Source organism: Dendrobates tinctorius, unplaced genomic scaffold, assembly GCF_039654945.1.
Source record: "Dendrobates tinctorius isolate UK_male_01 unplaced genomic scaffold, ASM3965494v1 ptg000205l, whole genome shotgun sequence".
Classification (NCBI taxonomy): Eukaryota; Metazoa; Chordata; class Amphibia; order Anura; family Dendrobatidae; genus Dendrobates; species Dendrobates tinctorius.
Genome location: NW_027361872.1, coordinates 6,808,569 through 6,834,335, shown reverse-complemented (window position 1 = coordinate 6,834,335; position 25,767 = coordinate 6,808,569). Strand labels below are relative to the sequence as shown.

General features: G+C 37.3%; 1 protein-coding gene across 17 annotated transcripts in view; it reads left to right on the top strand.

Moving 5' to 3' along the window:
* Positions 1–25,767, top strand: part of NRXN1 (neurexin 1) — a 1,899,875-nt gene that overhangs the window by 1,842,228 nt on the left and 31,880 nt on the right. For 12 of the 17 annotated variants that reach the window (XM_073553976.1, XM_073553975.1, XM_073553974.1 and 9 more), the window contains one exon: positions 22,373–22,463. In XM_073553976.1, the coding sequence (XP_073410077.1) occupies positions 22,373–22,463 (91 nt within the window). The remainder of the gene's footprint in view (positions 1–22,372; positions 22,464–25,767) is intronic. The other 5 variants (XM_073553978.1, XM_073553969.1, XM_073553982.1 and 2 more) reach the window with 1 other exon arrangement.

The following is a 25,767-nucleotide window of genomic DNA, read 5'->3' as shown; positions in this document are numbered from 1 at the left end:
AGTGATAATAGCACTCAAAGTATCTGGCATCTGATCAGTTAACTTTAGTTAAGTCCAAGTGGGTGTTGTCACTAGTGGCGTGCAGTTCTTCTCCTTGTATGAATTACTGACCACACCCACTAGGACTTAAACGGGTTAAACCACAAAGTTAATTTTAATCAACATTTTAATCAAAAGATCTTTTAATAATAAGTTCCACAATTGGATTTCTTTAAAAAAAAAATGTTCCTGTGCTGACAAAATCTAATCTTCACAATGTCGTTCGACGAAAATTGCAAATACAACCGAATATTGAAAAATGTGCTCAACTCTAGTGATTTTTTTATTGATTGTCTTTTGCAACCAATCTCAAGAAAAAATCAGGCTAGACACATCCGTACATTTACAACATGAGCACTGCCACATTTCGGCATGTCCTTGTGTGAACTATGGCAAAGTAAACCTTTAGAAGTACCCTTGAGACAGTGCGATATGATTGTGTAGCTAAAATCCTTTGAATTCCAATAATCTGAGCGCTGTTTGACAGGATGAAGCATTTTCTTTCGAGCCTCCATCCTTTGTATAAGAACGACTCCTTACATTAGTATCACTTACATGTATAAAGACGCAGCTGAAGCTTTTAAAATGTGTTCCATCATAAAAAACACCAAGTGCCTGCATGAAGCAAAAGACATTGTGTTAAATGTGCCTGTAAGAGGAGAGAAAACAGAATATAATTGTGGCGATAGTACTCACCTGTTTTTCAAACCCATGCTAATGGATTGTATTGATTTTTTTGGCTGTATGAAGGCTGGAAAGTGTGCAAACATTTGCTGAGAGATGCAGAAAACGTCGATATTTCTTCTTGAACGATGGCATTACGAAGCCTTGTTGGTTCAATATGTAGTGTAATAACCATTCTACACTCTACATTCCCCAATTATTATAAATAAGAGAAACCTCTTAATTCTATGACTTTGAGTCCTAGGTGATTGTGATTCTACTGTTACATTACAGAGCACACATACCTGTAGACATATTGAGTCAGACATTACATATATATACACTATATCAAGTATACTTGATACATCAGAGAGATGGACAAGTATTAAAGTGCATGGTCATAGAGCAAAGACAATGGAATGGCATATTAGACTGCTACATAGATCTCTGTTGATAGAGTGAGGTTTTAGCCCCTTCATGACCAGAGCTTTTTTCGGTTTTGCCTTTTCGTTTTTAGCTCCCCTTCTTCTCAGAGCCATAACTTTTTTTTATTGTTTGTCAATATGGCCCCGTAAGGGCTTATTTTTTGAGAGATGAGTTGTACTTTTGAACAACACCATTGGTTTTACCATGTCATGTACTAGAAAGCGGGAAAAAAATTCCAAGTGCGGTGAAATTGTAAAAAAAAAGTGCAATCCCACGCTTGGGTTTTTTGTTTGGCTTTTTTACTAAGATCACTAAATGCTAATTATGACCTGCCATTATGATTCAAAAAAATTCTTAACTTTGTTTAAAAAAATTGCGCCATTCTCCGATACCCGTAGCGTTTCCATTTTTCATGATCTTGAGTTGGGTGAGGGCTTATTTTTTGCGTGCCAAGTTGGCGTTTTTAATGATACCACTTTGGTGCAGATACAATCTTTTGATCACCCATTATTGCATTTTAATGCAATGTGGCGGTGACTAAATAAAAGTAATTCTGGCGTTGTGACTTTTTTCCTTGCAATGCCGTTTAGCAATCAGGTTAATCCTTTTTTTATTGATAGATTTGGCAATTCTGAATGCGGCGATAACAAATATTTGTATGTTTGATTATTTTATTGTTTTATTTTGAATAGGGCAAAGGGAGTGATTTGAACTCCGGTCACTGATGTCAGCTGATGGGACTACTGCTCCCATTAGCCTACACCTGCTGCTGCTAATAACAGTGAGAGCAGGTGGCTGATGGGAGTATTCATCAGCCGGTGCCTGTGCTCTAAATAAATAATTTAAAAAAAACGGTGCGGCTTTCCTTGTATTTTTGATAACCGGACAAGCAAAACTGACATTGCGGGTTGTAACCCTTAGCTGTCAGCTTTAGCGAGGTTGTTTATCAAGAATAGAGGGGTCTCCATACTGTTTTTTTAATTATCTGGGGGTCGAACCTGAACAGTAACATGGACTTCCTGATGAAGTCCGTGTTCGGTGTCCATGCCTGAACAGTAGGTGTTCGATACAGACGCCGAACTTTACAGTTCAGGTTCACCCATCTCTAGACAGGAACATTTTTTTAACACATCCAATGGTGTAACTTTTTTTATTCTAAGATCTATTAATTAAAATGTATTTTGGTCATGGAACAATCTCTTTATTACATTTGATATAGACAATAGACAGACTAGACAATCTGAAATCACTTTTTATAGAAATTATATTGTCTTACTAATGAACAGTCACTCTAAAATACTGACCCTATGTGTCTTCTACTGATCAAGTGTAATCCGTCTCTAGCAGCAGAGATGCCGAGATGGATTACAGGAAGCTGGGACTAGTCTTTGTCTCTCTGCTTCTGCTCTTCTCTCGGTCAAACTGCATACTGGAATAACAGTGAGGGGAGATGTCAATTCAGGACCGGCAAGTCCTTAGATAATTCCAAGTGAAAGGAAGTTCTATTGTGCAGGCTGAATAGCAATGGAAAAAAAACTACCTGATAAAAACAAATTGAAGACAACTTACATAGTGTAAAAATCAAGACACTTCCTGAAAATATTAGACTGCTTTGTGCATTAACATCAGGTTTATAATTTTCTTATAGTTTTTGCGTGAAAGAACAGACATGCTTTAAAGTATAAGCTATTCCATACTGTTTGCCTCTGGCTGTGCAGTTTAAGATCATTTACTAAACTATATGATTATATTTTTCATCATAGTACAAACTATATTACAATGATTTAGCATGAACCAAAAATATGTGTGACATTTCGAGATGCGTAATTTTCTCTCTTTACAGCAGGTTGTAAACGCACGGCTATGCGTGCCCGTGCACAGCCCGTAAAACTACACTTAAAAAAGGACATAGATATTTATCAAGGTGACATTAAAAAAAGGGAGAAGTTTTGTAATTACATTTTCTGTACATCTGGCAAGGGCTATCATTCTTTCTAATCAGATTGAATGTTCTTTAATTTGTCTTCCGCCTCCCATTTTCTAGCATTGACATCAGCAGGAAAAAAGAAGGATAAGAGTAAAAAAAAAGTAACATAACTGATAAAGAAAAAAAAACTCTAGAAAATCTAGAATCTCATGTCAAAATATCTTTTGACTTAGCGTACCCTCCTTGTATGTAAATTTTGATTTAGATTGCATTTTTTATTTACATGTGCACCAATTTTTTTTGTCTTTTACATTTAGTATTTTTATCATTTTTTTGCATTGTTAGTTTTGCTGAACATTCTATTAGTATCTTATATTTGTCATCAGGCTTCATACAAAGGACATAATATACAATACACTATATAACACAACCAGATCTGGAAGTTTAGCTTGACATTTCGTGCATACGTGGCCGGCAAGGCGGATGTCACTTGTAATATAGTTGCTCGTGAACAGAAATAAAGAATTAGCCTCTGGCATAATTAGTTATTCAAAAAGCCAAGACAGTGTTGAACTTTGACTATAGGTTATTTTGGTGTTTTGGGTTTGAAAAATGGTAATATGTACTAATGCACAAAGATATATCTTGATTTCTTCCATATATTGTAGAGTTCATTATTGACATTATTTTTCAATGTTTTTGGCAAGTATTTCTCATGTAAGTTTCAGAATAAATATAAAAGGAGTAAAGAATAAGAATAGGTAATTAAATTGAGGGCTTAAAGAATAATTATGGTAAATTCAAGATTCCATTATTATTTCATAAATTTTCTTTAATTTTACAGCAAGCAAAAAGCAACTTGACATGGAGAATTTATTAAGATTGACTTTTCATTTGCCAGTCTTTACAAAAAGTTCCTCAAAGTAAGATTTGACAAATTTATTAAAAGCAGCATCTCTAAATAAATTTGACATAATTCTGATATAAGTTACACCAATTTTTCTGGCACAAATTCTAGTAAATTTATGATCCATTTGACATTGTCTCTCCTGCTAAGATCCCATACTTTTTGCAAAAGTGGTGAGGCCAAGTGTAAAATTGAAAAAAAGTTATGAGTTTCTGCACAGATCTAATGTGGGGAAAAAGCTGTCACTTTTTAACATCAGAAAACTGGCATACAGTAAGTCATAAATTACCCCCAATTAGTTACATAAATTTACTGTTTTTTTTAAATAGTAACATATGCTGTACTAAAATTTTTCTTACATCAATCCTTGACCCTGATGGGACTTACAATGAAATAACTGGATGATTTCATAGGAGGCAAGTCAACCTATTTGTTAATGTTTGGAATGGTGAGTATATCAGAGAACCTGAGGATCAGACAAGTACAGAAGGAGAAATTACAAATCGACTGACAGTGATATTCTTAGACTACAATGCTAAACATGTAGGCACTGTCATGCACAATATTGAGACTTTTATGAGTAAGGGTAAATGTACAATGTACATGGCAAAGCCACAAACACAGACTCTTTAGATCAGTGGTCCCCAAACTCCAATCCTCGCGGACCCCAACATGTCATGTTTTCAGGATTTCCTTAGTATTTCACAGGTGATGGAAGTATCATCAAGGCATCAGGAATTCTCTCAAATGTGTAACACTATGGAAATCCTGAAAACGTGACCTGTTGGGGTTTGCGAGGACTGAAGTTTGGGAACCACTGCTCTAGATTGACACACAAAGTCCCTACGAGTCCATATGACACTTTTGAGATAAGACCCTTGTCCAACAGTCAAATCAGTATTCCATGGCTGCCAAATGAAAGCCCTGTGAACCACCTCCTAATTGTTGACACCTTTGGCTTCTCTTTTAATCAACCAGCCTGACCCATCATTTTGTGCGCATCATGACTCAACGATGATGTCAAGCCAGGCCAGCTGATCAAAAGAGGAGTTGAGGATGGTGGCACATTCGAGGCAGATTTCCATATGACAATCTCGGAATACTGATGTGGCCGCAAGACCAAGGTCATTCCAATTTATGTGCTCATCTTTACAACACTCCCATTGGTATTTTGTGAGCTACCATTCTATGCCTCCAAGAAGCAGCATATAGGACCCAACCTTCAAAGCAATTTCGCCAGAAATCTGGCGTAAACTGTTTTAAAAGTCACAAAATCTTGTCCCAACATGAAGGTGAATAAAAATTTTGTAACGTATAATGTTTTCATGCATTTTTTTCAAAACGGGAAGATAGATGGAATTGGAGCGTGACACCAGAGTTCATCTAAGTGATAACTAGTTATTGAGTTTATTATGCCAAAAATTGTACTCCAATCAGGGCTAGAGTAAGATTTTTGGTGTGATGCGTGGAGGAGCATGGCACTCATGACAAGCCTCCAATTCATGAGGAGCTGTGCTCCTCTAAATGAATCAGGAGCATCTGAAAAAACCAGGGGAAGAGTCTTGAGGAGATCATTTGCATATTCCCATTGCCTTCTGTGATAAGTGAAGAGTCTCCGCGAGCTCAGCGATCACTGGGTTTTGGCCGTTGCAGCTGAAAAGAGGAAATCGGAAAAATCTCAAGATGGAAGAGGCCAGGAGCCATTTGGTGAGCTGCATTTCTTGCTACATGTTCACAGATTTACCAGTGGAAAAGCCAAACTTCACATGCCACAAATGCAAGCTTGTGTCCCTGTTGGAGGAAAAGTTGCAAAATCTCAAAGAGAGGTTAGCTACGTTGAAGATCATTAAGGAAGGTGAAGAGTTCTTGGACAGAGCAGAATTATCTCTTCATGTTACAGAAAGAGAAGAAATTCGAAGTGCACCTGAAGAAACAGAGGAATGGAGACATGTGACCCAGAGAAGCAGGAGGATCAGGAAGCAGTCAGCACCCATACTGCTCAGAAACCAGTACCAGGCTCTCACGCAGGAAAACGATGAAGAAATACATCAGGATAAGACTTTGCCAACAAACAGCAACCTTGTACGCCTTCAGAGTCCTCCTGGATGGAGAAAGAAAAATGTTGTGAAGAAGAAACGGAGAGTGGTGGTCATGGGGGATTCCCTGTTGAGAGGAACAGAGGCCGCTATCTGCAGACCGGATATAACTTCAAGAGAAATGTGCTGTCTTCCAGGTGCAAAAATTAAAGATGTGTCTGACAGGATATCAGGACTCTTCAGACCTACAGATGACTACCCATTCCTGCTACTACATGTGGGGACAAATGACACCGCAAGAAACAACCTGGAAACCATCTGCAGAGACTTTGAAGACTTAGGCAAGAAAGTGAAAGAACTGGGAGCGCAGGTGGTCTTCTCTTCCATCCTCCCAGTGGATGGCCATGGAACAAGGAGGTGGAATAAGATTCTGCAGGTGAACAACTGGCTACGTCGATGGTGCCGTCAGCAACGATTTGGATTTCTGGATCACGGAGTGAACTACTTATACGATGGACTACTTGCTAGAGATGGGGTGCACCTTACGAAGACTGGAAAGCATGTATTTGGAAGTCGCCTTGCTACTCTTGTAAGGAGAGCTTTAAACTAGAACAACATGGGAAGGGAAGCAAAAGACCAGAAAGTCATACACCTGACAAATGCTATTGAGAACTCTGCTATTAGAAGTGGAAAGGAAGAACAAAGACGAAAGAATCTAATTAATAAAAATATTGGAGAAAGAGAAACCAATCACAAACTAAAGTGTTTCTATACTAATGCACAAAGCATGGGCAACAAACAAGGAGAATTGGAACTATTAACACAGGAAAAGAAATATGATGTCATTGGAATCACTGAATCTTGGTGGGACAATACACATGATTGGAATACAAGACTAGAAGGATACAACTTATTTGCAAGAAACAGACTTGATAAACGAGGAGGAGGTGTCGCATTGTATGTTAGAAACGCGTATATCTGCACAGAGATTGAAGCTTCAGAGACTGGGAGTTCTGTGGAAACTGTTTGGGTAAGAATACAAGGACAGAACAATGGAAAGGACACCATTGTAGGCATTTACTACAGGCCGCCTGTGCAAGCTGAAGATATGGATGAACTCTTTATGCATCAAATGGCCAAGTTCTCGAAAAAATATGACATAGTTGTCATGGGAGATTTCAACTATCCAGACATTTGTTGGGAATCTCTCTCAGGCAAAACTAACAGGTCAAGGAGATTCTTATCCTCTCTTGCTGACAACTTTATCTTCCAAAAGGTAAGGGAGAAAACAAGGGGAACTGCTACCTTGGATCTAATCCTTATAAACAGGGAGGAAATGGTTGAGGAGGTAAAAGTGGCTGGGACCCTAGGAGGTAGCGACCATGCTATTTTAGAATTTTAGATAACTAGAGGCGGAAGACCTGTGAAGACTCAGACATCAAGGTTAGATTTCAGAAAGGCAGATTTTAAGGGATTCAGAAAGAGAATTGGAGGGATCCAATGGCTGGATATCCTTAAGGACAAAAATGTCCAGGAAGGATGGGAAATCTTGAAAAATGAAATTCTCAAAGCACAGTTGTTAACAATTCCAAAAAGAGGGAAGAATAGGAAACATTTAAGGAAGCCAGGATGGATGAACACAGAACTTAAGCACATGCTAAAAAGGAAGAAAAAAATGTTTATAAAATGGAAAGAGGGAGGCATATCTAAAGAAGAATATAATGCTGTCTGCAGAACCTGCAGGGCACAAATCAGATTATCTAAAGCTGAAAATGAATTGAGGCTTGCAAGAGATGTCAAAAGCAATAACAAAGGATTTTGGGGATATGTCAAAAGTAAAAGAAAAGTCAAAGATGGTATAGGATTTTTACAGGATGAAAATGATGACATGGTAAGACAGGATGTTGAGAAGGCTGAACTTTTAAATTCCTATTTTGCATCTGTTTTCTCTCAGAAAGGAAATGTAACATCAACTGTTATTCACTGTCCTATTAAGGGAATAAAAGAATCCAGGATATCTATAAACAGAAAGATAGTGAGGAAACACTTAGCTAACCTAAATGAATTCAAGTCTCCAGGTCCAGATGAATTACACCCCAGAGTACTGAAGGAGATAGCAGAAGAAATTTTTGAACCCCTCTCCATAATCTTTGAAAATTCTTGGAGAACAGGAGAAGTGCCAGAAGACTGGAGAAGAGCAAATGTTGTTCCTATCTTCAAAAAGGGGAAGAAGGTGGACCCAGGCAACTATAGGCCGGTGAGTCTGACTTCTATACCAGGAAAGATCTTTGAACAAATTATTAAACAACATGTATGTCAATACCTGGATAAGAATGAAGTGATTAAACAGAGTCAGCATGGGTTTGTAACTAATAAGTCATGTCAGACTAACTTAATTTCCTTCTATGACGGTATCACTGATTGGGTGGATCAAGGAAATGCTGTAGATATAGTATATCTTGACTTCAGCAAAGCATTTGACAAAGTCTCTCATACAATCCTTATTGAAAAAATGACTAAGTATGGAATGGACAAGGCAACTGTTAGGTGGATTCATAACTGGCTTAGTGATCGGACCCAAAGAGTGGTCGTAAATGGCTGCACATCCAGTTGGAGGAATGTCTCAAGTGGGGTACCACAGGGCTCTGTCCTGGGCCCTGTATTGTTCAACATCTTTATCAACGATTTAGATGAAGGAATTGAGGGTAAACTGATCAAATTTGCTGATGACACAAAGCTAGGAGGGATAGCTAATACTAGAGAAGAGAGAGAGAGAATTCAAAAAGATTTAAATAAACTGGAGAAGTGGGCAGCAACTAACAGAATGGTTTTTAACAGGGAGAAATGCAAAGTACTACATCTGGGCAATAAAAATGAAAAAAGCATATATAGAATGGGAGGAATAGGGCTAAGTGACAGCACATGTGAAAAAGACTTGGGTATACTAATAGATCACAGACTGAATATGAGTCAACAGTGTGATGCAGCAGCAAAAAAGGCAAATGCAATTCTAGGATGTATTAACAGAAGCATACAGTCTAGATCACGTGAAGTCATTATTTCCCTCTACTCCTCTTTGGTCAGACCTCATCTGGAATATTGTGTCCAGTTTTGGGCACCACATTTTAAAAAAGACATCAACAAACTGGAGCAAGTTCAGAAAAGAGCGACCAGAATGGTGACCGGTCTTCAAACCCTGTCTTATGAGGAAAGGTTGCAGGATTTGGGAATGTTTAGTTTGCAAAAGAGAAGACTGAGAGGAGACTTAATAGCTGTCTACAAATATCTAAAGGGCTGTCACATTGTAGAAGGATCAACTTTATTCTCATTTGCACAAGGAAAGACTAGAAGCAATGGGATGAAACTGAATGGGAGGAGACACAGATTAGATATTAGAAAAAACTTTTTGACAGTTAGAGTGATCAATGAGTGGAACAGGCTGCCACGAGAAGTGGTGAGTTCTCCTTCAATGGAAGTCTTCAAACAGAGGCTGGACAGGCATCTGACTGGGATGATTTAGCGAATCCTGCTTTGAGCAGGGGGTTGGACCAGATGGCCCAGGAGGTCCCTTCCAACGCTACGATTCTATGATTCTATGATTCTATGATTCTATGACTCTAAGATGCCCACTTCAAGAAAATAATGGTCTTGATGAGTCTGGACTATTATCTCCTATAACTAGTGTTTTTTACTTTTGATAACTGTTTTACAGGAGTAAATATTTTATCCAAAGCTGTTTGTAATTGTGACATTTACAACATAAATGTAACCCAATGTGAATTAGTCACATAGTCATTGTTCTTAAGGTGCTAGGCTTTTCATTCTTCACGTATCTAAAGATGATGAGTGGCATTGTTGAATTCTTCTTGTTTGGCTCTTGACTTCAGTATCAATGCTTGGTTCAAAATAGCATTGTATAATAGGTAGCATATTTTCATAACTCCATGTATCAAGGATAAAAAAAATTCATGAATATTCCAAAAACAGGGCTTTAGAGATTTCAAGCTGTGGTTTCGAAGAAAAGAAAAAATACTTGAGTCAAACTGTAGAGATTGCAAATTTGACGTCTTTGAACTTCACACTTAATGAAGTTACTTTTTAGTGAGTAGGAAATTGAAATGTACTGCAGTGCCCAGTGCAAGTATGTTCTGCAGTGGAGCATGCATTTATCAAGTGCTGGCAATGACTTCCAAAGGTTAAGGAAAAAGCATATAACAGAACAAACAAGAAATAGTGCTTTTTTTTGCTTAAAAAAAACACAGAAGGTGAGCAAAGCATTTTAAGATATTACTGATTATAAAAGTTATGAAAAGTTACTTTTTGTACCTATTATATAGTAACTATCAGTTTACTCATGGCTAAACATAATCAGATCACTTTTGTCTCCTCACTTTGGATGGTTCACCCAGCGATAGTGAGTCACATAATCTGCAGTGACCCCACAGGTGGAATATGGCATTGCACTCTGCCATGATGTGCTGGGTCCTCCAAAATCTTTAGTCGAATGTTTGGCATTTTTTGTACGATTTTTCTTATTAATATTACTGTGTGATGTTTGTTAAAATTATTAGCATTTTAAGGTTGCAATTCAGGTCAATTTTAGACTTTAAAATAAAATTTTAGGTTTTTATATATGCTTTATGCTATTTTTTTCTATCTTGTATACTGTCAATATTCTCATCAGGACTTTTACTGTAGTATCACTCGTATCAGCTCTTGTCTCCAACCCAAAGCAATTTATTTTCTCTCAATCATATCTCTAAATTAAAACTATCTAGTAAAAATAGCTGGAATTGTAATATTATGTCATATATCAATTCTATAAATTTTATATTGTTTATAACATGTCCTCTCGATGAGCGGAAACCTTAAGATTTTAGTAGATATAATTATTTGACTACAACCAGCTCTCAAGGAGTCATGTATTCATTCTGTCCTACCTATAAATGGTGGTAAGAAGGACATGGTGGGACATGTGCAAGGAATAAAACAATAAAATAATAATTTAGTGCATGCAATAATTGTGAAAACTCTTCTAATCCCAAGATTGTATCTCATCTGGATGTTCGTTCACGAAGGGTGGCACATTTCATTACACTGACGGGTCATAGTTACTAAAGTGTTTCTCTTCATTTTGTTGACAGAGCAGGATTTTAATTTCACTCCTTCATATTTTTCTATATTTTCTAATTATGTTAATGTTACACTTGAATGAAGCAGAACAAGAAAAATTGAAGGGTACATTAATTACACATTCTGCCAGTTCATTAAGACTATGGTACACCCTTGGCATGTTTAGCTAAATAGAGTAGTCCTTGTATGGTTGTGTTTGCTCATTGTCAACAGAATTGCTCATTGTTATGTAATGGTGTAAGGTTTTGTTTTTGTGGACTGTATCAATTATATGTTACTTTTACTATTTTGCACTTTTTATTTCAAATCAGTAATTATATACAGTCAATTGGCAGCTGTGGTCAATTTAGATTATTGTGAGTCACACCTACTTGTCATTACACACGACATGCAAAAGAGTTATTTTAGCATCTGTTTCTTGTCATCATTCCTGTAATCATTTTTCATATTAGTAGTTGACAATAAGTGTTTGCGTCACAGAGGGTTGAAGCTGGGGGTGCAGTGGTAACAGTGCAAATTAAGCTCAAATATGGGATATGGACTCTACTGTTTCAGTGACATGTTGTCTTGGACCATTCAGATCCAGTGGCTGGGGGGGTCGCTCCACTGAGTCCTTGATGAAGCCCCATAGTAAGAAGTCCAATATGGTAGGTTTGGTGATTGTGGAGACCAGGTCAACATCGGTCAATCATTGTATCTGGCGCCAGCAATCCATTGTTTCAGTAAAATTTCTTTCAGATATCAACGACCATCCAAATATAAATGTGCAAAATGTTTTGGTGCACCATTCCTACTGATAAAGACTTTCCAAATTTAGTCTATCTGTGTCTTAAGCCATTCCTTCAATATGTCCACTTCTGAATAACCAGTGACTGTACAAGAAAGGACCATAGAATTTATGCCTTCTCATTGCACAGATAACATATACTTTGGGTGAATCCCTCAAGTCAAGAGCTCGATAAGCGCACATGGTTTTTCTGAGCCCCAAATTCTAACATTCTCCCAATTGATCTTCCCACTGTGGTCAAAAGTATCCTCATCGGTGTAGATCAGCCTTTCAGTGAATTCATCATTTTCAAATCAGCCCGGAAAGTCAATGCAAAAATGATGACGCTTTGGTTTTAGCACCTGAACAATGTTCAATTACTATGGCTTAATACAGAGATGTGTTCCTAAGACATGCCATGCTGTAGTTTGTGGCATGTGTAGTTCCATGCTAGTCATCTGAGCTGTGATTGGCTGCTGTGGATAACCAAGCCAATTTTGCTTTTATTTTCAGTCACCGGCCAGTTAGCACTTATGTTACTTTACTTACAGGCCTTTCCTTTGTACCATCCTTTTTGAATCATCCTATATATGTGAATAAATTTTAACGTGATGGACCATGTAGGGTATTTTTCACTGGGACCCAGGAGCTTCTAGTAAGTAGTGAGCATCTGCATCATTCCTGTATTTCAGATGAAAATATGACATTGATCTGTGTGTCACATATCGAGCAAAAGTGCCAAAAGCTTTTTCCTGTTCCCAACTAGTTCCTTAGCGAAAAATTACAACAAAGCATATTTTTAAAAATATAATTTTTTTCCCAAGTTATTTGGTGCAAGAAGTTAAGCACTACAAAGAAAAAAACATATATACTGTAGGTGCCTCAATGAAATGCCATCCATCACCCTTAGGCTCCCAAGTAAAAAAAACATAATAAAAAAAGGAATATATTTTTTATGGGATGGCTCTGATGGAAGTCTCAGACTGATGCTTTTGTAATCCATGGGCTCCTATGTATTAAAAAATGTAATGTATACATTAATTCACTGAATGGCAGTGATGTATGTCTCTAATGGATGTCATCAGTCGGCTTTCTGTCACCCATAGGCTGCCATGTTAGAAAATGTGTAGATCAATGCATACATTTTGTGACTCGATAGCACAAAATTTAATTGAAGTGGCATCATGACAAATTCAGTAACGTAACACGATTCAAGACAAGTTAAGGGTGGACACATCTGTATGTTGGACTATAAAAATACATAATTATGTGCAAATGATGTAGTCCACAACAGACATGCTAACCCTAGAGTGTTAACAATCGCATTAGTCCTAAAAGTCTTTACACACTCAACATCGAAAGCCTCATCTGTATCTCGAATTATTCACGTGAGATACAAAAAATATGAAAAAGGTTGTTAAATATCATCCCATACTTGAAAAGCTATTTGAATCTCCCTTAAATGAGATGCTGATGGCCTATTTTCTGACTTTAAAACTAGGTTGTATTGACGACATTGCCAAGAGTTTAACAGACAAGGAACAAAAATGGAGGTGACAGTTGAGAATTCTATTCTGAACCATAGAAAATCTTATTTTAATTAAAAGAAATGGAAAAAAGAACAATATTATTGCCTGCAAAGGTGTTAAACGCTCACGCACACTGCCATATCACAGAGCAGAATGCAATGGACCGCAATAAATCCATTCTGTACCATCTTTCAATTTCCATTAAAGGCATAGGGAATTTTTTTCTTACAGAATAATAAAGACTTTATGACAAAATGAGTTGGCGCCTGCTCAGGGTTGCCAACTTGACTTTTTATTTTTTTTTCTGGACTGCATACCAAAAACTCACGGACAGACAATATTTTTTATGGACACATTGGAAAACCTCAACAAATAATTATGTTATACATGTCAACAGCCCATAATTGTGATATCAAGGCATCAACTGGCTTCACAGTAAACTGTAAAATGATGAAAATTACAATCAAAACAATCGGTAAAAGTTTTGCGCTTCAAAAAAATAACGAGCGCCATAATGTTTTTTTTTCCTGACAGGGTCAAAAATTGCCCAATCTTTACAGACAATTCCTGAATATATGGACAGTTGGCAAACCTGGGTAAGCTCCAACATTGGACCCCCTCAATGGTACAAGGTAGTTCCTGGTAGTTGGTGTGCCTGGTCCTGCAGATCACAACTCAAACAAGTGGACACAAAGCTGTAGATCCAGGCACAGTCACTGCAAACATAAGGTGATTTGTAGAGAGTCAAGCCTTCACCGACCTGATATTGATGGACTAGGATAAACCAATTATACCAAAGTCCTAAAAAAACTCTTAAAAATTGTATTTTAATTTTAGCGATTTTTTTTATATTATGGAGAAATTAAACAATACTAAAATGATATTTTGCATGCCACCCTCATCTAGATTACATAGAAGACATGTTAGTACAAAGTAGATAATAGAGGCACTAATAACAGACTGTGCTTGGTTTGAACAAGCTACAAGTGTGTGAATTTGGCAGCTGAGCTACATGAGCTGATTCAGTTCACACAATTAATGTTTATTAGCATAGAGCTCTGTGCTTGCAGAATCAGCATGTGGGTATATTGGCACATTTAATATGTAAAACTTACTGAATATTGAGTTTTTAGTCATAATTTATATAAACCAAAAAAAAAAATAGAGAAATGTTAGGCTGGCAAACCGGATTAGAGCTCCACAACTTTCAAGGCTGTTTAGTAGGTTCTTAAATAGGATTGTGAAAATATAAAAAAATATTAAAAGCTCTAATAGACCTAAAAAGGTTGTGGCAAAGCTCTTATTTTAGAAGAGTACTTGATGATGATCTTATGCTCAAAAAGTGGTATTTAAAGGGAATCTATCATCAAATTTAAAGGGAACCTGTCACCAGGTCTGACTGATATGAAATACGGCATCAGCCTTTCAGCCCCATGTCATAGCATTCAATAATGCTGTGTATTTGCCCCCAACCTGACCTGAAAGATAAGAAAAAGACCTTTTATTAGTCACCTGCAGTGCAGTTCGGTCCAAGGATGTCGCTGGTCTTGGTCAGGCGCTTCCCTTCTTCTTGCAATGCTATCCTTCTTCTTGCTTCATGTGGATGACGCATCCCTCATGTCTTCCACATAGGGTCCTTGGCATTTCGCTCCTGTGCACCCATATTTCTCTGCCCTAACTAGTTCTAGTTCATAATCTAAGTTATTTGTTTTTGAAATTGGATGACAGATCCACTTTAAACTTTCCACATCTCTGAAGGGGTGGTCCAGTACTTTAATTTTTGATGGTCACAGTCCCAGGGGCCCAGGGGGTCTTCATCTGTATAATCTTTATAGCCTATGTTAAAATGTTTCACACACTTTAGAGAAATGTCTTTTGATTATATAATGTGTAGGGAAAAATCAAGTGAGTTAAGAGCATGGTCCTTTTGCACTTCTGGGAGATTATCTGTTGCTGGAGAAGACTAAAGCTTAAAGGAGTTGTCCAGAGCATTAATTTTGATGGTCTATTCTTTGGATTGGTTAGCAATGCCAAATCGGTGAGGCTGAAAAATTCAGGCCCCTAGGCCGATCAGCTATTGGAGGTGCTGGATGTGATCATATGTGAAGAAAAACAGCATAGCTCCATTAACTTCATAGTGGCTAAAATGGGGTACTGCAGGTCCACAACTGTTCAGTTGAATAGAGGCAGAAGTGTCGTGCCGGTTGAGGGTGTTGTGCTGTGCACCGCTACAGCAGATCATATCCAGTCAGCACCAGCAACAACGGACTGGTGGATGTGCAAAGTGTTGCACCCCCACTGATCAGGTATTGATGACCTCTCCCTTTAAGGTGTAGAAATCTCTGGCAGCAGATTATCTTTCAGAAGAGCAAAAGGATTATGTTCTTATCTTACCTGATTCTTCTCTTCCCTACATATTATATAATCAAAAGACTTGTTTTCCAAAGCGTGTGAATGGTTTTAGTATAGGCTATAAACATTCGATAGGTGAAGACCCCTGGGACCAAAGATAATCAACAAAAGAAAAAGCTACCATTTTTTAAGTCTCTAAAAGCTCTTTATCGGAGATTAGATTCAACAAAGTGTAATAATAATCATATATTTACATAACTACCAAAGCAGAAATATTTGACTGCAAGGGCTTGATATATCACATAGAAAAAAAAGAATAATTTACGACTTGACAAAAGCAAAATATTCCATATGCATTACAGATGTCTGTACTTTCAAAGGTACAATAGGCACATGATTTATAATACTCGGTGGCTGCAGGCTGAGTGACATGTATAATTTCAACAGACTCATTTGCCTTAACAGTTTCCCTAGTATTGCTGTATGGCAGATCAAGCCACTATCCTTGCGTACTCCATCAATTTAAGTCTCTAGGGAAAAAAGCAGACTTTAATCCCTGCTGTGGATGATTTTGAACAGCAGTTAAAATTTTTATAAATCTTCAATGGCAAAAAAATGTTAAGTCTGCAGGTTGTTGTTCTTTAGAAATATAAAATCATAAAAAGAACCTATATCTAATGTGATTCATTAAAATCCAGATATTTTCAATTTTTTATTAAAGAAACACTCCTCCTCCATTCAAAGTTTTTATCCTCTTAAAATATTGCAGTCATCATATTATACCGCACTGTGTACTTACAATTGCTCATTTTTCCTTTCTACCCAGCTAATTCTTCTCTTCTCCATTGTGTGATTAAAAACAGACTAGCTGGGTCCTTCTAAGCCTGGGGTTTCAAACTGCATTCCTCGATGGCCGGAAACCATGCGTGTTTTTGAGATTTCCTTAGCATTGCACAAGTTGTTGGAATCATTATCTGTGCAGGTGATTAAGTTATTACCTGTGCAATACAAGGAAATTCTGAAAACATGACCTGTCTGCGGCCCTTGAGGAATGCAGTTTGAGACCTCTGTTCTAAGCTTTATGTAGAAACAGAAAGTCTCTTTTGCCTACATGAGACATCATTAGAACTACAACTCTACCTAACTGCAAAGTCTCTGGCAGAAGAAGAGGAGCAGAGCTGTTTGGTTAGGAGTCGAAGAGGGTAATGTCTCACTCTTCCGGGTGTGGCTGTAATAAAGCTGGTTCCAGCAGTAGCCTCCCCCTAATGTCAGCTGTAGAATGCAAAAATAATTAAGTCACACCTCTTTTAGTAGCTCCACCCCCTAAGCTAATCTTTGGTTAAAAAAATTAAACAAAACGGTTTGAGTTTGTTTCAGGGTTATGAGGATAATGGTGCAGACTGGCAAATAGTGAGGGAAACGATCAACTGTTGAAATATCCAAGAATAGGAGACAACTCACTATTAATTCATCATCACTATCCAAAAACTATACTGTAATATTATACTCTTCTTTTTTTGGCCTCCTAAGCATTATATTTGTAGATTATTCCATGTTTTACATGTATTATCACATTATCATAGCAGTTGTTGGTATATTGTAGAATTGACCGATATTTCGGTAAAGGAGCATTCATTACATAAATGTAGATATTTGTACACTGAACTCACCTCTCTGTGTTTCAACTTTAGAGTATGCTAATACTGTTGTGATTGCCCATGACTTATTATCTCCAAGTTACTTTCTTAATTAGATACTGTAAAGACAATATACTACCGGCACGTTATGAAATAAAATATGCTGCAAGGCAGCGAGCTATCGGCAAATGTATTCTTCATTTATGAAGCCAATGAAAACCTAATGGAAGGCTTAAATATTTATACTAGAATTTCGGAGGTGCAGATCTCACAATTGTACTGTATATTTTATTTAGACACTGCTGATGAGATATAAAAAGGATAAAAAATTGCCTTTGTAATAGAAACCCGCTGGCTATACTATCATCGGCATGATGGCTTGTCTATTTGTAATTTTTCTGAGTTTTGTTATAACAGAAAATAAGAAATTATTTTACCAGGTAGATCAAAAAACTTTTTGTTTGTTTTATGCAAAATGGTGTCACGTCAGACTTGTCAATCATCAGACTGAAAGGGAACAAAATGCTACAGTGTTACCATGGTATAGTAAATCTAGCATGCGTAATTAGCAAATTATCCCACTTTTCTTTGAGCTAATTAAATTTTATGTGGCATTGGCCTGAAGAGACCAGAATCAGGCTTGAGGAACTCAGATTTCACACATTTGATGCCTGGGCAAATCTGCATAAAAATATTTGAACTGTGTCGTGAAGGTGATACTGACATGATGAGGTATAGCATTTTTGATGGCTGTAACTGGCTTCCTGCTGTACCATATTGATTATTATCGTGCTATAAAAACTATTCTGTGGGCTCTTTTACACCATTTTCATTCTTAAAAATCCTAATTACAAGTCTAATGTTGTTTGAATGACCCTAAGAGACAATGGAAGTCATTAATGTTTTATCATTAATGGTCTAGGGGTTCAGCTTTCTGGTAGTCACTTTGATATGCACAGGTACAGGGTTTGAATGTGAAAGCAAAGCAAAGTTTATTGTCCTCCATAAACTTTGCAGCTCCAAAATTGAAGTAGCCTTTCTTCAGCACAAAAGAATAAAACAACCAGTCCTTTCTTCAGCACTACACAACAAAGTAAAAGTGACAATCTCACCAATCTTCTAGGCAGTAGCAGCTGAAGCAGATTTAAACATTTTCACAAACACACCAGTGTTCAGTTCTAGCACAACTCACCCTCTGAACTGTCTCGGTTGCCTTTCAGTCTGCTTGTAAGACCCGGACTGAAATATGGGAGTGACTTTTCAAACTCATACTCTTTTGATAGCTCCTAAATCCCAGACTCAAAATCCACTTAATCAAACCACTGAGTAACCCAGTGTTACTCATACAAACTTCCCAGGATTTACATCACCGAGGCCAGCCACCTTGGGGACATATACATGCTGTCAACCACTTTTCCAGATGCCCTCTTGCAATGACTATAATATTATTTTTGAAGTTCTTGTACTTTAGCCTCTGGTACACATCACATAAATGTTGGATGAACTCAGTGAAATTAGATGTTCATTTAAAGAATATAGGGGTCTCCCCAACTTTACCTGGAAAGATGAGGTTTGGGGAAAAGGAAATGAAAATCCTTATGTTTACTTGGGACATAAGTAAGCTCCAGAGATGTTGAGCAGTGACTTTCTCCAAAATCTTCATCGAAAATACATGCATTCTCTGAGCAAGCATGAGTATGAGAGGACAGAGGGAATAGCTGTTGGCCAAAAGAGCATTCATATGATGGCTATGTAAGGTGTTTACATGGCGCTACCACACATTTGCATTGGGGACAAAGATCTTCAAGTTGCAATGCTAAAAGACTTTAAGTTGAGACTATGACCCAAAATGGCCTTCTAGAGGGCTAGTCCTCTCACAGAAGATGCCTGTGTACAGAGTATATGTTGGCACTAAAATCTGGTCTAAATAGTTTTTCTTGTAATTGGTTTAGACCTCATACCATAAAGAAGAGCCATATGCGCTGAGGCTGAAAGGAGACACACAGTCCCTGTGGTTCTGTACTACATAGACATGGACACTGGCTGAGCAGTCATATTGTGTGCCATATTACAGACATGTTCATCACAAAATACAATGCTACTAGGAAAGACTAGCTCTGTAATACGGCATTTAATCTTATTTTGCTTTAATTATTGTATTATTTTTAACGTTTGTTACTTACGACTTGTGTATGAAGTGCTAAACTGTAAAGCGCTGCGGAATATGTTAGCCCTATATAAATAAAGATTATTATTATTTAATGCCTCATGGCTCTATAACAATGGTATCTGAAAACAAAAGTATGTCTCAGCATAAAGTCAGAGGATCATAAGGGACATAAGGACAACATAAACATCTATCCGCACCATAATATGGCTCTGTACAACTCAATAACTGTACAAAGCCCTAATGTCGTATTATGCATGAGACGTTAAGTAGTGCCATGAAATTGAACTCATTTCTAAGAACAGTCTGTGAAATTTCATGTGAGAAACCCTAAATAGCCAGGCAGATGATTCACCTACTTCATCCACTATTGACATATGGTATGCTGCCACCGGGGTGATGCTACCATGCTACAATGTGATCTCACCTCAAAGTCCCAAGTCTGACTACGTGTTCCTGCGTTAAAAAATGTGATATAATGTACTTTTTGCATAGTTATTCAAACAGAGGGAAGGGAACAGAAAGGGAAAAAAATGAACAAAATGTAACCTTTATTATGTCTAAAATTAAATATTGTCCTTCTGTTTTAAAGATGTGCATTTCGCCGGTATTACTGGCTTCCTATAGGAGATGGCGAAACACATGTTTTTTAAAAAATATTATTTTTTTCCTTTCTTGTCCCTTCAATTTGGTTGAGCAATTAATATATCAATGGTGCACTCCAATCTGAATACAAGATATATGGCATTTCAAAGAATTTTCTTGAGCATAATTAGAAAAGACATGCGATGATATAAATAGAAATGTATAGAGAATAGTAGAAACCAGGGTGACTACCTCTTTTGCTTGCCTTGAACCCACTGACGTGCACAATGGCAGTGTACATATCTATCTATCTATTTATCTATCTATCTATACAATATATATATATATATATATATATATATACACTGCATAAATAAAATCCCATTTTGCAAAGTTTATTACATATGTAAAGCTCAACTCCACAAGCTCCTGTTCTTTCTACAATGAAGAGTAAGTTACTGGTGTTTTCCCCAAAGGCTACATTGTGATAACCATGAATAAAGTATGGGTTCATAAAGAGCTAATTATTTTTTGTCTTAAATATCAACTCTATTTTAGGGATGGGCGAGTCTACTCGCTAGGACTCTTTACTCGGCGAATAGTAAGGGACTCGCTGGACTCGTTACTCGGCGAGTCTCCCAGTGATTACTCGCACAGTAACGAGTCCAATACAAGTCAATGGCAATCCTAGTTTTGTCAGAGTTTTTTTTTCTCACTCGCTAGACTCGCTATATCACATCGCTGTCAACAGCGAGTCTGAGCGAGTCTGAGCGAGTCTACGATTCCGAGTCCTGTATACTGGATTCGGGACTCGCAAATATAGAATCTGTTATGTTCCTACACGTTTCCAAGACAGCCTATGTCAACACACAGCGATTGTGAGCGAGTCTGAGTGAGTCTACGAATCCCGAGTCCTGTATACTGGATTCGGGACTCGCAAATATAGAATCTGTTATGTTCCTACAAAGCTTCCGAGACAGCCTAGCGTGTTAGGTCAGAAAACTTTTTTAGATGGACAAGCATGTTAGACAATCATATTCAGTAATGTTGGTTGTGGCAGGACTATGATTGGCTTCTGTCCATCGTGATGCCTATGTCATGTATGAGAGGCGAGGCTGTATATAAGCCTTTTCCACCGCCATTTCCTCTACATTCCTGAGAGATCTGAGATAGAGCAGGGTGAGGTAGATGCTTGAACAGATCATAGGGATTGTCAGTTAGTGTAGGGAAACTTCAAGATTCCTTATATTAAACCCAAACAGCTCTTCTGAGAGCTACCAGGAGGACAGAGGAGTACTGTGTAGACTGTAGGCAGGCAGGCAGGGAGGATCAAGCCTTACAGTGCAGTGCACAGTGCAAGGACTAGTGTGCAGCTTCACTGCTAGGTGTCAGCACACACACTTACCCCACCAGCAAGTGACGCCTACATCACCACCTAACTCCATCTCGGTGACTGTGCATTTGTCAACAATGTCACAATAACCACAATTTCCCAAAAGAGAGGTTGCAAAGGGACGAGGTCGTGGCCATAGCAGTGCAGGGAACATCACTTGAGCGATCTCCCTCCAGGCTGTAGTCCGCTGGATGTTATGCCCATAGGCAGGGTCAGTGGGGAGCCAAAGCAGGGGCCGAGCCTCCACCAGATAAATCAACTGCAGCGTGTTGACAGTGACACGGGCCATGATTGCTCTGTATTGCTCTGTGTGTGTGTGCATATGTCAACTCGACTCGCATTGTTTCCTGTTTGCTCAAAGCATGGTGTGTGCTAGAGAAAATCGCTTCCCTCGCCTCATCGGCACTAAATAAGACAAACAAATGCGAGTTTGGACTCGGACACAGCAGCAACAAACTGTTGCGAGTGGGGTTTACAAATCGCCAATGCAAGCGCTTTCCGAGACACATCTGCGATTTGTAAATCGCACATTACTCGCTAAGACTCGCTTCCCCATTCATTAACATTGGACTCGCTAGACTCGCAACGAGTAGCGAGTCCCGGGCTCGGACTCGCTAGAGTCAAGCGATTCCGAGTAATTTAGGACTCGCCCATCACTACTCTATTTCCATAGTGATTTCATCTATGTTTTAGAGTCTGCAGATGTTTTTTTTTTATGTTCAATGTATTACAGGAATGTTGTGCATCCAGACATTCTATTGTTATGCAGAAAATAATAGGACAGTTCTCACAGAAATCTTATTCTCTTTCAGAGTTCGGATGACCTCTTGGTTGCCTCTGCTGAATGTCCAAGTGAAGATGATGAGGACATTGATCCATGTGAGCCAAGCTCAGGTGGGTTAGGTTAGTCAACTTTTTTATTCTTTTCCTTTATTTCTTTTTATATTCATGTTAGCTTGTGGATATCACATGAATCTGCAGAAACTGGATCCAGCCGTAAGAAATTAGCAAAAAAATTCAAGTAAAATATTAATGGCTTATTTATCCAGCAGATTTGGGTTCAGGGAACCATTTTTTTTTTGTTCGTTCTCCATCTTTTACAAAGTTATGGAATTTCTTGGAGGCATGCATTAATTATATTTGTCAGTTGAAACCCTTTTAGGACAACATAAAACGGGGTTGACCAAGTCTTGAACGTCTTCAAATACCTTCCTACTTTAGGAAACCTTGGTTAGGTAAACCCATTTAAGGTCTTGCGATCTGTTCTAGAGTTTTTAATGACTTCAAAAAATTGTTAAAAATCAGCTTTCAAGCCAAATAATGCTGAAAAACTAGGATTTTTTTAGTTAAAAGAGGGTTTTTAGAAATATACTAGGCAAAACTCATACTCTGTATTATACCTAATAGAAAATATTAGGGTTCATGCATTGCACAAGAATTTTTTGTGTTGAATAAATCCCTGAATCTCCTCTCCAATTTCTGCTTCTTTGAAATATATCTATATACATATATGTACATATATATACATACATACACATACACACACACATACACATATATATATATATATATATATAATGCTCTAATTTGGGGAAGCAGGGATTGAAGCTACATCTATTTATATGTATATGTGCTTTTATTTATATATACAGTATATAGATAGATAGATAGATAGATAGATAGATAGATAGATATAGAAAAAAAATTGAAAAAACAGCACAAAATAGAAAAAGGATTAGGGTGCAAGCCCTCCAAGTACATACCAAACCTCCAAAAAGGTTCACACCCTTTGAACCGAGACGTTGCTGCACGGGCACATAGCCATATGGGCTAATAAAAAAGCACTTTATTGAAAACTACTATGGCATGCTGCTTTATTTCTTGATGGACTATATATAGATATATATATATCTATATATATATATTTATATATATAGATATATATATAATTTTAATTTACATCACACAATGATGAATATTTACACTGTATATATATATATATATATATATATACAGTATGTATATACTTACAAATGCATTATATATAATGACTTTATTAATTGAATATAACATATTATCCAACTAATAAAGCCATTATACATAGTGCATTTTTAATTAACTATATATATTTTTATCTTTATTTTCATCATTCTGTGATATAAATTAAAATGATAATGTCTTCCAATCAATCAGCAATATATTGAGTGACATAAACAGTATTGAGTGACGATAAGTAGCATATTACATATTAGTACTGTATATTAAGTCTAAATCTGCATATAGATATCTGCAATTTTATATATCTGTTATTTTGGATTATGAGGGGTATAAAGAAAACTATTGAAAGTGCCATAAAATGTTACAAATGGGCAAATAATATCTTGAGAAGGCTATAAGACAAAGGAAAAAAAAAATAAAACAAAATGAAAGAAGAGGTTATAAAATGTTATAGCTCTCCAGAACCTTAAAAATCAAGTAGGCAAGGCAGTTTTGATCATAAATCTTATTAAATGTTGCTGGCTCATGCAGTAGATTGCGTTGTGCCTGCAGGATCTGTGCACTGATCTCTGATTTCGAAAGTGCTTAAACATCAACTTCAATTAAATGGTAGGTAATCAAGTACAGCAATCAAATGTGATTATCATAATACATCTATTCTAACACTTACCCTCTGGTGAAGAACAATGCCTGGCACCAGAGCTGTTTTCTTTGGAATAAGGAGACATGATTATTGCATGTGTAAAATACCTATGTGTGTGTTTTTATCTAAGGAATGTTAAATGTAAAAAATAATTATGGAAATAACCCACCCTGCAAAATTAAAGTTTAGCTGGTAGAAATACTTTAGATAGACAGTATGGAGAGCATGCATTATGTACCACAGTGATAACTAACACAGTGAAATCACAGTATGTGGATAATGCTCCTGGTGATATCACAGTACAAGGAAAATAAACTCCAGTGATATCATTGTCCACGAATTAAAAAAAATCCACAGTACAGTGATGGTAAACTATGTGTAGTTATAGGAAAGCATTATTGCACACAGTGATATCACAGTAGAATAATCATGGTACAGAACTGGGAAATACCACAATACAGGGATACAGTTGTGTGAAAAAGTCTTTGCCCCTTTCCGATTTCCTATTCTTTTGCAATTTGTCACACTTAAATGTTTCAGATTACAAAGCCCATTTAAATATTAGACAAACATAATACAGGTAAACACAAAAAGCAGTTTTTAAGTTAAGTTATTTATTATTAAGGGAAAAAGAAATCCAAACCTACAGAACCCTGTGCGGAAAAGTGATTTCTCCACGCTCTTAAAACAAACTAACTGTGGTTTATCATATCTTTGGGAAGCTGAGCCCCACGCAGGTCTAATTATGGCCACACCTGTTATCAATCAAGAAATAACTTACATAGGTCCTCATGAGAAAAACATAATGCCGTGATCCAACGAAATTCTGTAACAAATGAGAAGCAAAGTAATTGAGATCTATCAGTCAGGAAAAGGTTATAAAGTCATTTCTCAAGATTTTGGATTCCAGCAAAAGACAGAGCCATTATTCACAAATGGTGAACAATGGTGAGCCTTCCCAGGAGTGGCCGGAAAAACAAAATTACCCCACGAGCACAGTGACAACTCATCCAAAAGGTTACAAAAGACCCCACAACAACATCCAAAGAACTGCAGGCTTCACTTTTCACAGTTAAGGTCATTGTTCATGACTCCATCATAAGAAAAAGACTGGGCAAAAATGGCCTGCATGGCAGAGTTCCAAGATGAAAACCACTGCAAAGCAGTTTTGCCAGAAAACCTCTTGATGATCCCAAAGACATTTGAGAAAATACTCTGTGGACTGACAAGACAAAACTGTAACACTTTAGAAGGCGTATGTCCCGTTACATATGGTGTAGAAGTACGCAGCATTACAAAAAAAAGGAACCTCATACCAACAGTAAAATATGGTGGTGGTTTGTGGCTGTTTTGCTGCTTCAGAACCAGGAAGGCTTGCTGTGGTAAATGTAACCATGAATTCTGCTGTCTACCAAAAAATTCTGAAGAAGAATGTGCAGCCACCTGTTTGTGGCTTCAAGCTGAAGCGCACTTGGGTTATGCACAGGACAATGATCCAAAACACACCAGCAAGTCCATATCTGAATGGCTTAAGGAAAACAAAATTAGAAATTAAGACTTTGGAGT